This window comes from Rhipicephalus sanguineus, chromosome 10 (assembly GCF_013339695.2).
Source record: "Rhipicephalus sanguineus isolate Rsan-2018 chromosome 10, BIME_Rsan_1.4, whole genome shotgun sequence".
Lineage (NCBI taxonomy): Eukaryota > Metazoa > Arthropoda > Arachnida > Ixodida > Ixodidae > Rhipicephalus > Rhipicephalus sanguineus.
Genome location: NC_051185.1, coordinates 16154325 through 16168591, shown reverse-complemented (window position 1 = coordinate 16168591; position 14267 = coordinate 16154325). Strand labels below are relative to the sequence as shown.

The 14267-nt window shown below is 44.0% G+C and overlaps 1 protein-coding gene across 1 annotated transcript; it reads right to left on the bottom strand.

Moving 5' to 3' along the window:
• Window positions 1-227: 227 nt before the first annotated feature.
• Window positions 228-13864, bottom strand: LOC119407128 (inhibitor of growth protein 3). The gene is made up of 10 exons (XM_037673990.2): window positions 13403-13864; window positions 13116-13187; window positions 11591-11691; window positions 11322-11387; window positions 9708-9804; window positions 7079-7126; window positions 4853-5124; window positions 2397-2635; window positions 572-758; window positions 228-385 (listed from the first exon to the last, which is right to left on the bottom strand). The coding sequence occupies exons 1-10, from the start codon at window positions 13530-13532 to the stop codon at window positions 269-271; spliced, it is 1329 nt and encodes a 442-aa protein (XP_037529918.1). The 5' UTR covers window positions 13533-13864; the 3' UTR covers window positions 228-268.
• Window positions 13865-14267: the final 403 nt, after the last annotated feature.

The window sequence follows — 14267 nt, the reverse complement described above, 5'->3', positions numbered from 1 at the left end:
AATTGGAGCCATTACCATTCACTGGAAGCAGTGCACTTGTGGGGGGTGGCATGTCTGGACCTACATCTTAGCAACAACCGCCAGGCACATACGCTCTTCACTTACATTCTGTCACGCGTCAAATATGCGCACCCATATTTTTCTACATCTGAGAAGCATGTCTTGTACGTTTACAGCTTTCAAAACATGCGTCAGTACTCATTCAAGGGAAGGACAGCGCACAAGAATTCAACAACACTGACAATGTCCTCTTTATTCTTAAACCCGTTTAGCGATCCTTGCGTCCCCTCCGCTTCATGGCTGACGTACACTGTGGACAAAACCACTTGCCCTTCGGAGGCTGTGTGATGCCCACGCACTGGTAGTGAAACCACTCAAAGGGACACTGCAAAAGAGAGAACAGAAGAACAATTGGTTTTCATGTTTTCTTCCCCCTCAATCTAAACTCGAACAACACTTACTCAAGTTTACCATCTAATCTGCCCGACAATATTTCTGTCTTTTGCGGCAAGAACGCTACTAAATAAACAACTAGATCCGCTTTCAGTAATTCATTCAGTGGTATACTCACATCGTCGTTGTCACAGGCGACCATGTCGCCATAGGACACCTGATTGCAGATGCAGTACCGGGGCTCATTGGGATCACAACCCCAGTCCAGGTTCACCTCGTCTGTACTACCCCCGAGCATCAGCAGAGAATCCCCGGAGTCCTCGCTCGCTGCCGCCAACGAGGACTGATTTGATGCCCGGCTCTGCCTGCATATCACAAGCCCAATGATCAGAACCAGCCACTTCCTGAGGAAAGGCCGAAAGGCCGCAAAAAAGTCCTAACTGCGGGACATCCCCATAACGCTGATAACTGCCAAAAAAAAGCTGATACACTCAAACCTCATTATAACGAAGTTACATCTTACACGAAAATAACTTCGTTATATCCGAAAATTCGTTATAAACGTATATTCCTAACACTGTATGTAATCCATTTGAACGAATATACAGCGCAAAAGAATGAGGTCGAACAAAAGAAACGACAGACAATGGCGCTGTCTCGCAAGAGTTGCGAGGCAGTGCCGTTGTGTGTCGTTTTCATTTTGTTCATACTCGTTCTTTCACGCTGTATATTCGTTCAAAATGGAATCACACCAACTTGCCCAGTTAAACATTCTAATACTGTATGTATTGCAAGACTATTAATTTACTTCATTATAACCGATATTTCGTTATATCCGTGTTCGTTATATCGAGGTTTCAGTGTAAGTGTAAGCCACTAAATTTACACTTCGACTGCAAACCAATGAAAGAAATTTCATAAAGGAAAGCCAGCTCCCGACCAGTTTCAACCACTTGGTGGTCCTACATGCGCAGCAGTGTTTTAATACGGCAAGAAAGTCACTAAATTTTGTATGTTTTACTCACGTTAGCAACTATGGCTTTCCGAGGCTTTTTCAACATTTTAACATGAAAGTGTTTTATGCCGGGGTCCACCACGGCTCCACCGACAGATTTCCGTCACGGATATGACGTTGTAAAATATAAAGACTAACAGTGGCCAAAGAAAAATAACAGAAGAAAGAGTTCCGTTTCCGGGAATCAAACTTACGACCCCTCGCTCCGCAGCGCGAAACGATTCGGCCGCTTTTGCGAAAGGAGCGCGGTGCTCATGCAGAAATAAGTTACAAATGTGACAGTTCGCTCTCATCCTGTGTAGGTTTGTTCCGTGCGTCCTTTCTGCTTGAACAGCGCGTTGCAAGTTTCGAGCTGCTTGTCGTTCTTCGCGTGACATTACAATTTGTTGCTGTAGCATTCATTCCTTCACCCTTGGGGCGAAAGAATGCACAACAAACGCTCAACTACATCTGTGAAGACACGCTTCACTTTCGTGTCATACCGATTCCTATGACAGAGGGATCAGCCATGTTTTTTTTTTCAGTATAGAAATAACCAGTAAACAGGTCTGGAAAAATTGTTCTAAAGATGTCAGCTGAGTTCAATGCATCGCTTCCATTCTATCTCGAAAGTTAATGATGTATGCACCTCGATTTAATGCTACTTCTACAGACGTACCTGAAAGCTCCTTAGTACTGGGCCATTTGAGCCGATTAAAAAGCTGTTTTTGTAGGTTGTTTCTTAAAGATGCAACGTCATTTTATGAAGGAAAGAGTTTTTTCCTTTATAGAAGGTAGCACAATCAAATTTTGAACGGTGCTTGTAAGTCCTAGGAGGTGGCAGCACCTCCAAGCAAGCATGCATTGTCATTATGGCGCAAAATTTCAAACAGAGGGTCGAAACCGTACCCATATGGCAAAGACCTTGCGGGACGGAAAACCGCCACCGTACACATACGGCTTAACCCTAAAATGGTTAAAGGGGATACGAGGTTCAAGTTCATCTTACTTTTTGGACGTGGAGCGCTTTGGTTCTGGTGTAGCCACAGGGGCAGCCACGACTGCAGCAGCCGGTGAAGGGTTCGCCATGACTTGGGGCGGTGTAGGTGCTGGAGGCGGCGTGAGTGAAGTCAGCGAACCAATGTCCTTTGAACCCATGGTGAACTCTCGGGAGGTGAGGCTCTGCAGCGAAGCGTTGATGGCCTCGTAGCTGGCTTTGAGGCTGGCCGTGCGCCGCCCCTGCTGCATCTGCAATTGTTAACAGAAAACGCATAAATATAAACCCAGCATCTCCATCACTTGCCAGGAGGAGAAGGAAAGGCAGGAAGGTCAACCAGATGCATGTCCTGTTTGCTACCCTACACTGGGGAAAAGGAAAGGACAACGGGATTAAAAGAAAGAAAAGAAGAGGGAAGGAGGTACGATCAGGGTACATGTACGCCTGTCCACTACAAGGTGGCTTACTTTCAGTGTGATGGCGTGCGCGCGTGGGCATGTGGCGGCATCTTGCGGTGGCCACGGTAACTACACCGTCCGCGATGCTCAAGTCCGCCAATGGCCGCAGACTTGGGTATATGGCGCAGAAATTTGGGAATATGGTACCATTTGTAGGGGGAAACGGGAGCAATTTCTAGCTGACTTAGAGAATTAATTGTAAATTCCAGGCCGCGTGCAGCTCTATAATATTTGGCTCACACATTCTCGGGAGCCTCAACTACCGATTGGCAGCGTTTTCTGACCATGCTCAAAATGTGTTGCAATTGAAATTGCGTCCCATTGAAATTGCATCCACATAAAGCGAACATTTTTCAAAGCCTCCCACTTTTACAACGAACACTTCAGACACAGTCGCGGTAAAAATATGGTGCACATGAAGCAAAAAAAAAAAAAAGTTAATAAAACAGGACTTCTAAAGCACGAGAGAGTAGCACGCTCGCGCATGCCTCTCTCCAGTTTACTTGAGACGAAGATATTCTAGATCGACGAGCGCCGCACGTAGATTTCGGACGCTGCGAGCGAGGTCGCTCACTTCACGCATGTTTCTTCAGTGGCAGAATGGCAGTGAGGAAAAAAAGAAAAGAAAGAACAAAATAGGAGGCAGCATGAAGGCTTGCGGCCTGGTTTCGCATGGCCACCTTTTCATATGCCATTCTCTGCTGCTACGACTGCCCACGACGAACCAGACAATGCCTTAGAACACAAGAAGCCATGAATGCAATAAGTGATAACCGCAATAACTTTTCGTCAAATAAAAGTTCACTGCATTCCTCAACTCGTTGATACCACAATGTGCCACAAATCTCTTCTGCCCTTTTAGTAACGGCAGAGACCGGTCGATCGATAATTACGACTTCCAAGCGACTGCCGCAATGCATAGACGGATAAGCATCAGAAAAGAGTGAAGGTGAGGTAGCGGCCGGCGATGAACGTGCCATTACGTCTTGTCACTGACAGCCTTATCACAGTCACCTGAAGCTACCTGCTTGGCCGTGCGTGTGGCTTAAACTGTGTGGACTGACGGCAGATCAAGCATGCATGCTGCCGTTCACAAGTTCGCCGCCGCCGCGTCGTGCGAGACCACTTCACAGTGCGCGTCGCTTTGTAGAAACGAAAATAGCTAGCTGGTGTTAACCAGTGCAGGCACCGAGAAACGTCAATGCACTGACAGCAAGTGTAATGAATGTTTTATTAGGCGACAACCCAAGCGCACCGTGCCTCTTCGTGCAGAACCACCAGAACTCCATGTTACTTGCAAAATGCCTGTCTTTGTCGCGTTGAACGAACAGGCACAAAGAATGCACAAACGTCCGCATACAGTATACAGCAAGCAACCTGGCAGTGACGGCGTGAGCCAAGTAGGCGACATGCTGCACACAACTAGCCAGGCGCGTCGATTCACCTTGCAAGTGTAAGCATCAGCGCTGCAGTCTTATAATGGCTTAGTGACCAAACAAACAACACAGGGTTTCTAACTATATGTTTACATCAATGCCCCCTCAGTTGGTTTACGTAATGCTATACGCGATGGGTTTACGAAAATCCTGCATCGTGTTGGGTTGCATTTTTGTCAATGAGGCGAGAACGCACAGAAATTTCAGTTTCAGAAAGATTTTCCTGCCAACTGTACAAACATTAGAAATGGTCGAAATTTGGGAGTCTCCTAGAAAATCCGGGAGACTTGGCAGGCATGCTATATAGAGCTGACTCTCACTAAACTGAAATTGCTGTTTAAATGGAACAACCGCTTCTAACATGATTGGTTTTGTACTTGTATTCTGCACCCCTGTTCATCTCTTAGTAAACGGAATTCCTGTAAATGGAGCATACATTCCTGTTTCCTTCAGGTTACGTTTAACGAGATACTGTACAGAACTCTTATGTGATCCCCTTCAGATTCGGTGTATCCGGGTTCGACTGTATATTAAGCATTAGAACCTCAGACAACTACAGATTGGCTGCACCCACCTGCTGCGTTGCAGCGATGGCCTGTGATGCCGCAGCGGCAATGGCGTTGCTTCCCAGGCCGTAAGTGAGGGCCGATGGCGGGATGAGCAACCTGTCGGCGGGTGCCAGTGCCGCCGTGCCCGCGGCAGCACCCACGGCAGCGGCCACGGGCCGCCCGCTGGACACTTCGCCAGCCAATGGGAGGACCCGCTCCGTGGCCTGGCGCTTCTCGGGCGGCTGCCCGCTGCTGCTCATCGAGGAACCACCCAACGACGTTGCAACGTGCTTTCGCTCTGTGCAGCGCAAAAATAAGTGTCGCAGTCATCAACAGATGTAGTTGTACAGGTTTCAAGAAAGTTGTACAAGAAGTAAGGAAAAAAATATGGCAGCACTAGTGGTGCCAAGCCTAAGGAAGTGCGGAGCTGGGCAGCTTTCTTTGTTTCTTTTTATTTTTCTCATTCTTTCCTCCTTTTTTTCTTTTTCTCTCCATTTTTTTGTCTTTGTCGCTGTTTATGACTATTTCTTTCTTTCTTTCTCTTTCTTGTTCTGTCTATCTTTCTTTTCCTCTTTCTCTCTAAACTCGTTCTCTCGCCCATCAGAGTTATTACATTTCACGCCAGACAAACTGGCGCATGTGTTCTGGGAGCAAAGCAGAAGATGAAGAAGAGGACAAAGAGCGCGCATGCCGGTTCATGATGATAGTTTTCTGTCGACAACTAATGGCATACCGAAAAGCTTAACAGCTCTGCTGTAAAAGAGAAGTTCTACAGGTTGAAAGAAGTTCTACAGCAAAAGAAACTGCTAAATTATAACAGGTCCTGCATGCATTTTATTCTGTCTACACTAGCAGCCACTGCGCTCTGACATTATGTGTGTGAAGTTACATGAAGCTTTTGCTGTACTTAGAGCTAAGGTTAAGTAAAGGGGACACTAAAAAGATACACAAAACTTGTTTAAACTGCGAAGTGCCCTTTCAAAACTATTTTATTTATGTATGTTGTAACAACAGGGTGTATTATTAAAATAGAAAAGGAAGGTCAAGGTTACATTTGTTGCTTAAAATCAACGCCACAAGATCAGTGCCAGCACATTAGCAAGATGTCGCACATTTTGAAGTATTTTATTCATACTTGGGCACTTGTAGCACAATACAAGTTTTCGGAATGTGTTAGGTTCATTCTTGTAATCTTTTAGAATATACAATGAAGTCAAAATAATACTACTGAGGACTTGCAACTCGGGGCAATTTCTGGAGCAGCAAAATCTTGATTTTAGAGCAGTTTGGCACGAGGTATTTTGCTGATTTGACGCACTCTGAATGAAGTGATTTCATATGGTGGAGCGCTTCAGAGCACTTTCACGGAGCAAGCTCTATTTTTGACACTTCGAAAGTTGTGGAACAACCTCCACAGGCAATGTGCAACACAAACAGGGGCTATTACTGGCTCAATGAAGGATTACATCCTGGGAAATAACACTTTCAAAGTATGTCACTCATGCTTTCCAACATGCAGAGCTTCCCAAAAGGACCAGTCTTGATCCTAAACATGCGCATGGTTTATTTCGCACGAAGTCGTTGCAGGGGAGATTGGATGCCATGATAGGTGCAAAAAAAAAAACACTTTTCCAGCAGAAGGCTCTGGCATTTGGCAAGAAAGACTTCTATTAGATAACAAGATATATGTCTCGCATTGCAATAACTAAAAATATAAAGGTGGCCCTTCCTCCTCCCTCTTTTTCACTCCCCTTTTACACCCCACGATGCTGCTCTGGGCTCCTTTATGGATTGCCAAAATTGGTGCCTTTCCTAACCTCAAACCACTCTCTCTCTCAATCTGATACCACATACTGCATTTAAAATATGGTGTGAATGAGCTACTCCAGTTGTAGCCTTATACCACTTGTAGAACTTCAAAAAATCATTTCAGGAGCCGTTTAATGGAAAGACCGTGGACAGACAATTGATACGCTTTCGTGAATGGAATTTATTTCTAATAAATTCGCAGTGCCAATCGTAAAAGTGTAAAAATAAACCTAAATTATTAAACTTTACATAATGTTAGGAACAACTGGCAAATATGGTTTTAATGCAGCAACTAACTGTATTCAAATCCCTTGTCCCGTTGCACTTGGTCGGGGCTGCAAGCAGCTCTGCCCAGACATCACCAGATCACCCAGTTGCAAACAGGGAGCGAGCAAAAGGGAACACATGATCCTTTCAATATTACTGATCTGAGGATCACTTACTCTCAGCCTTAACGGTAGATGGTGGGGGCTTGTCCAGCTCCAGGGACCCTGAATGAACAGAAAACATCATCCCATAAGCGTCATGTTAAACTGAAGCCCAAAAAAGCTGCAGAGCAATGCGAGAAGCAGTTCGGCACAAAGTACACAGCGAAGGAATCCTTCAGGTGTGTTATGCTGTGTTTGGACAAGTTGACCAGTTCATCTGCTAGGAGCTGAAACTCTCTGCACTGCCGTTTCTGCAAGAGCGCAAACAAGTTTACAGACTGCTGAAATGCTAGTGTTCAATTGTGCAGGAGAACGCAGACCAAAAGATCTTTTTTTTCCAATTTTCTACGAGATATCATGGAATTAAAAGGCCATTTACTATTCACACGTTTCGCTTGCGGCTGTAGTGCTAATTCTTCTCAGGAAAAGAAAAAAAAATCTCCTTCTACTTGCCTTATCCATGATATGACTATGAGGTGTGTCCTCGTGAGGGTACTCTGGATTTATTTTGACCCCTCAAGGTTCTTCAACGCGCACCTAAATATAAGCACTTGGACCGTTTTGCATTTTGCATCCATCAATACGCAGCCGTTGTGGCAGGGAACCAAACCCAAGCCGTTGTGCTTTGCAATGCAAAACCCTGGCCACTGAGCCAGCATGGCGAATGACTTCTTACTTGATTACTTAATTAAGGTAAATATAATCTTCGTCGTGAACCCTTTCACTGTCAATCCTGAGATAACTCGGGTTACCACCATAGGTCGGCAAACTCACTCATGAGTCGACTCACATTGAGACGAGAGTCTGAGTGGGTCCGGGTGAGTAAAGTTCTTGCGAGTCTGTGTGAGTTCGGTTGAGAAAAATTATAGTGAGCCCGAGTGAGTCTGGTTGAAGAAAATTTTGGCGAGTCTGGGTCCGAGTGAGCCCTTAGGGCAAAATATATTGCATGAGTGAGTCTGAGTGAGCTCCACATTTTCTTGCTGACCTATGGTTACCACACACGCACAAGTCCTGCCAATCCTGCATATACTCATTTAGCCTCTCTAAATCACGCCCTGGCACTCGCAAGAGAACTCTTGCAAAAGAAAATAATGCGGGTGTGTCCCGTCATCCATGGGGAGGACATATAAACAAATATAACTTGTAGTAAAATTTTTGACAACAAATGAAGCACACGTTTTTACAACCGCGTCGGTTTGCGCCTCCTTTGCCAGTGTCTCAGCAGAGCAGCCATGGCAAGTCAGTGTGCCAAGTGTGTGCACTGTTTGACAAATGAAGAAGTTCATGAGCTTTTGATGAATTTGGACTCCGACAAAAGTGCATACTTGTGGCTGTTTACTCTGAAGTAGTGGCTAATTACTCTGCCATTAAGTTAATTGCTTGTAATTGTTGATTTGCTTGTAATGAGTGCAACTTTTTCTTTGATGAGATAACGCTCAATAAAATGCTTACATGTCCAGCATAGCATCCTACTGCATTGCTAGCACAAAATTTCCACACAACATAAAAAAAAGACTGCAGGGACTGTGGAGCAGTGCCGAAAAAAAAAAAAAGAAAACAGCATTGAAAGGGTTAAAGACAATATATAACACAGACCTCAACAGTTTGATAACTTGTGCCTGCCCACTTAAGCCTGTGGTTTCCAAAGGCGGTTCCTGTCCTCTAAACAAGTCATGCTAAAAGGGACACTAAAGGCAAATAATTTCTAGAGTGAAAGGCAAGTGCTTGAGAATGTCTAAAATGTCAATATTATGTGCAGCAGAGCTTTAACAATCGAGAAATTGAGGTAAATGTAGGACACGGTTTGCAAACCCTAGTGGGACATTCTTGTACCAGCCTGATTGCGTAGCAGGCCTTCAGTACCAATAAATCTAGACTAGCTCTCAGACTATCAACAATAAAAGAGTATTTCAGTGCATTAGGAAATGGAATAAAATGCGACTTGTGCATTTCAGTTTGATTCATTGAAAAAAAAAAAACTTCTCAACGTTCCCCTTGAGAACAACACAACTGGTCTAAAAGTTCCGTTTTCGCCACACTAGATGGGCTGTCCACCACAGCATTGGCTGTTGGGTAGTAAAGATGGACATGGCAAATGCTACGTCACAAGCCCATTCTCGGAGGCTAGTGGTTTCAATTGCACTAACGGTATGCGGACCGTTAAAATGCGGTTCTTTCAAACTAAGCATCTCCTTGGCACGAATCAAGCACTACGAGGTTTCTGGAATGCTATTTCAACAATCCACGACGACTTAATATTTGACTTCAGTGTTTCTTTAAAGTTTCACATCTCCACAGGGAGAGTCAATGCTTTCAAGAATTCTTGAATGGATTTGCTTGGAAAGATTGGCGGGCTTTTGTTTGAATTCTCAGCCGTTTTTGTTGTGGACTTCAGCCAAACACTTTGCAGATACAATTGCGTTACACATCGCTTTATCTGTTTGCAGTGCCCAAACAAGGCGAAGGGCTCTTTAACTTGGTGTATGAATAATACTCCATAGGCTCCCATCAATCAGTTGACAGTGCCATGTCACGCTTGCACGGTGACTTTACTGTCGTGTCTTCATACTCCCTCACGTTACAGATCGACAATGAAGAAGCAAGCGCAAGAAAAAAATAATAAATAAATAGGTAGTGCTCTTACGCCTCTCAAGGACCTCTGTGATTCCTGCATTATCTGCTTCTAGCTCCATTTTGAACTTTTGGAGCTCCTGGTCCAGGCGTCGCAGGTAACGGTCCACCTGAGCCACAGTTGAACACACACTGTCAGGATAATAATAATATCTGGGGTTTTTCGCGCCATAACTGCGATATGATTATGAGGCACGCCGTAGTAAAGGGCTCCGAAAATGTGGACCATCTGGCGTTATTTAACGTGCACAGACATCGCACAGTACACGGGCTTCTAGCATTTTGTCTCCATCAAAATGTGATCGCCTTGACCAGGATCAAACCCACGACATTAGAGTCAGCAGCTGAGGCCATCAGGATATGAACAGCAAAATGGAGGTTCTTCATAGCTACAGTCAAGACAATAACGGTTATCCTAAGTATGGGGCTATGTACTGTCATGTGATGCAAGAAATGAGGCGACGAAAAAAGTTAACCAAATCGACAGAAGCCCTTTATCCAGCTAACCTACGCTTGCTAAGGAATATATCGGCTTGACGACAACAGAGTAGTTTTTCAGCGTATTCAAATTAAACCAGCTTTCAGCTAGTTTTCTATGTGAAAAGAACATTTCTCAATTACCCACGCATCGCACAGCAACTATTTGTGAAGGAGTTGAAAGCTTTTAATTGAATACACACACAGATTAATAAGGTGATACAGTCAAACAAATTCATAATGAAGTGCTCAGGGCCTCCAAAATACCTCATCACACAGATAACTTCATTGTGAAGTCGTGCGCTGTAATACTTGCAATATAGACGGAATGCAAAGACTCCTTCACTATGCAGGTCACTTCACTGTAGAGGTGTTCTATTGTAACAGTGCGTTTATAAGAACACTCTCGCGTCGATTAGCGAGGGTAATTAAAGAACTCGCACTTAAACGAGAAAAACAGGAGGACATCACGTCAGTGATGATAAAAAAGCGGAGTAAACACATCACGTGATAATATCGCAGAGCTGAAAGCCATGTTAATAAGAATGAACACACGAAACGTAATACGAGTGGAATTGTCGGTGCACAAACCTCACAGGACATACGCCAGGCATCAAGTAACTAATCACCGACAAATAATTCCGACAGAACAACAGTGTGCTCCAGTAAAAACCAAAAATCCAAATGCAGTAACAAACTAGGCAATGGAACAAGGGATGCCAGGAGACATCAGGCCTACAGGTAGACATGTGCTGCGAAATAAAGCTAAGTTTTTATTTAAGTTAAAAAACTAAAAAAAACATTAACCTAAACAAGATGTCAAATCAATCAATAGCAAGGAACACTAGATTAGTTTTCACTACTACAGTAACATAGAAAGGTGGGAAAGTTGGAATCGATACATACTTAAAATACCAAGACAAAAACATGCCTTGTTTTCCTGTGTGTTTCCATCGTTTTCGTGCTGATACTTGAAGTATACTACTAGAGTATCATTTCAAAACTATTTTTGGAAAAATGTTACCAGTACACAAAACTATGTGAAGCACATAGTTCGACACGTTCAGTATTTCTGAAAACCTGTTCGACAAAATGTAAGCTGTATAGGCTGTAGTCTACTTGATTGAGAAAACAAACGGTATCAACTCACCAGGTCGTAAATCTGGTTTGCTATCTGCACCTTCTCATCCGCATCTTCGAGTGCCTTGTAATAATCCTGCGACAATGCGATGTCAAAAGTGCAACACTGAACCACCGCCGACTCTCGACACAACACCGGCAGTAAGCACGGCACACTAGCATGGAAACGAGGCATGAGAAAGTGTTACAGAACTTTCCACACAAATGGCTTTTTTTTTAAACGAGAAGTGAGCGTAGTCTTTTCAAATCCCGAGCACTACTCGGGGATGAAGAGACCACCTTTCTGATCTTGTCAAAGTCCATGTCTCGCTGTTCCGGCTTCATTTTTCGGGCATTTGCAAAGAACTGCTTGACTCGCTCGTCCAAGCTGTCCATGGCATCTGGAAAAAAAAAAGAAATATTAAATAAAGCTGTATTTCCAAAAGTTATCACTTTAAAATAGACCATGCATGACGTATGCGCATTGTTGTTAGTTTTTGTGACCCCCATGGAAGGAGCAACTACAGTACCTCAATGAGTTCCTTTGATATCAGAACTAAATAACATTCTGTTCCCAGTTCGAAGTTTCAACTTCTTTCACCCAACTCTATACATCTACTTCCCACTGAGGGCATGGGGGAAAGTACAATGAATACGTAAAACACTAACAAGATCGATTTATCTCGTGACCAAAAACAAATCCACTAGCCAAAACGTTGGCTATAACATCATTCAATGTTAAACTACCATTGAAGTTCCTGTTTACAGAATATGCCCCTGTAACATACTTTACCATGTAATAGAAGTGGTACAAACACGCCGGACATAAACACGATTAATACAAGAGCAGAACAAGTTTTCATAGGGCTGTACCTAGTTAATGCGTTGTGGGATTTTTGTCAATATCACTATGACGTTTACAGAGTGGTACTAGTTAAGGTTTTTCAAAGTTAAGTTACCCGTCTGAACAACAAAACTTGAACCTAGAAATACTTGACATAGCTTGGACAAAACCAATCGGGTGCGCAGTTTAAATATGCCATTTACGCACTTGTAACCATATAACTACTACTAAGACGCATTCATGTCATTGAAACGGTTGCTACCACCTCTTCTCAGCAGATCTAAGTTGTGTGTTATTTTTCTCTTTGTGTTAACAAATATGACAAACCTATGCATTTCACTTCGTGTGACGCAAATGTATATATCATTTGTAAATGTAAATTTCTGTTCATTGCCACCATTTCTTATTTTTTTACTGGAAGGCATTCCTTCAGAGTGAATAACAACCTTTGCCCGCACTTAAGTTTTATTTCGTTCTTTTAAAATTAGGAACAATCTTAGAAATACATCTTCCCATTATATAAGCACACAAATTTGAACATGCGAAATTCGTTTCCAAGTCAAATAAAACTTCATGTTACAATCAAGAGAAGAGAAAAAACGATATTCTGAATGCACACAGTACAGGTGTCACATTTAATATCTTTAGATGAAATACGTTCATTTTGTGTCAAGTTAATGTCGTGGAATTTATTGTAGAATTTACGATAAGCACGTTACGTACCAATAACAAGTCTACGCTACATGACAGTTCAATCACCGGCGATATTGTGCGTATCTGAATGAATTCGGGGATCTGGGTCGCTGTTTGTGAACTTGTTTCGATTCACAGATGAACTCATCTTAAAATTAGTATCCAGTTGCTGCTTTAACTAAAGCCTACGTCAAAAACTGTCGCGTGGAGACCCAATTTACGCGTCAGTAGAGAGTGGTGTTCGCATTGCGAGCTCCGTGCGAAAATCGCGCATAGCTCGGAGCGTACTCTGAACTTGGAGGTCCATCTCTCGCATCTCTGTGAACCTGTCCCGAAGTTCCTGAGGCAGGTGCTCGATCACTGCAAAGAGAAACAGAACAAAGAGCGTAAATTAGACCACTTGTAAGCTCGGGCGAGTTTCACGCTGGACTCTTTAAGAACTTCAACCGCGGTGAGACAGGTTAGAATACGCGCGCTTGGAACGTTCGTATTAGAACGTCCGTAGGCGCAGCGTTTAAACATGCTCGGTAGCGTGGTAAACGTTTTACGCCAGAAAGGTATCGCACTGTACTCACTCTCGAGGTAGTCTTCGAGGTAGAGCATCTTGCTGCTTGGGCGTACGCTTGCCTGAATGAAGTCGGCGACGAAAAGCACGAAGTTTAGCAGGTACCGGCGAAGGGGCGATTCACTGCACTCCACAGCCATGTAAAGCACTCATGTCGACCGAGAATAACAACGTTAACTGTGGTGTGTGTGCGGGACGGCTTTTTTATTTCTTAAGCCTCGGCGAAGAAGAAAACGCCCAGTCAGAGGCTGCTGCACATGCGCTTCTCCGCGCTGCTCACTGCCAACTGGCGGCCATTTTGTTTTTCCGTAGTGTTCCAAAACACGCACGACCAACATGGGCGTAACCCCCCCGTGTCGTTCTTTTTCTTTTGAGAACCCGCGAGTTCAGCGGCAGTGTACTGCGTGAGTAATCGGTCCGAGGGTTCCAACGTGTTCCTCGCGATGACGCGAGCGGTGTTCGATGTGGCATATTCGTGTGTTCATTGTCAACGCAAAACAACAACACGTTTGAAACGTGCTCAAACTAATGTTTCCCTTTCACGCCGCTACGCCAGCATGGCGCTACTGATGCCATTTTTTAAGTTGTTTTTAGTCTTCCGTGCTTTCACGCTTTTCAATGCCTGTTGCGGACTCGTGCAGATTAAATAGGCAGTAAAAAACTCAGCACTGTATTTGTGTTTCAAATATTGCTTGAACATTTACGACGATGTCATCAGCGCGCGCCAGGTGCCGCCACTTGCACGATGACGCCAAGAACGCGCGCTTTTTGAGCGACAGAAAATGCGCTTCGTGAATGCGTTGGTCTGCAGCATTTTCGGCATTCATATAAGCTTCAGATCGTACACGCAGACATATATCCCAGCACCTATTCCT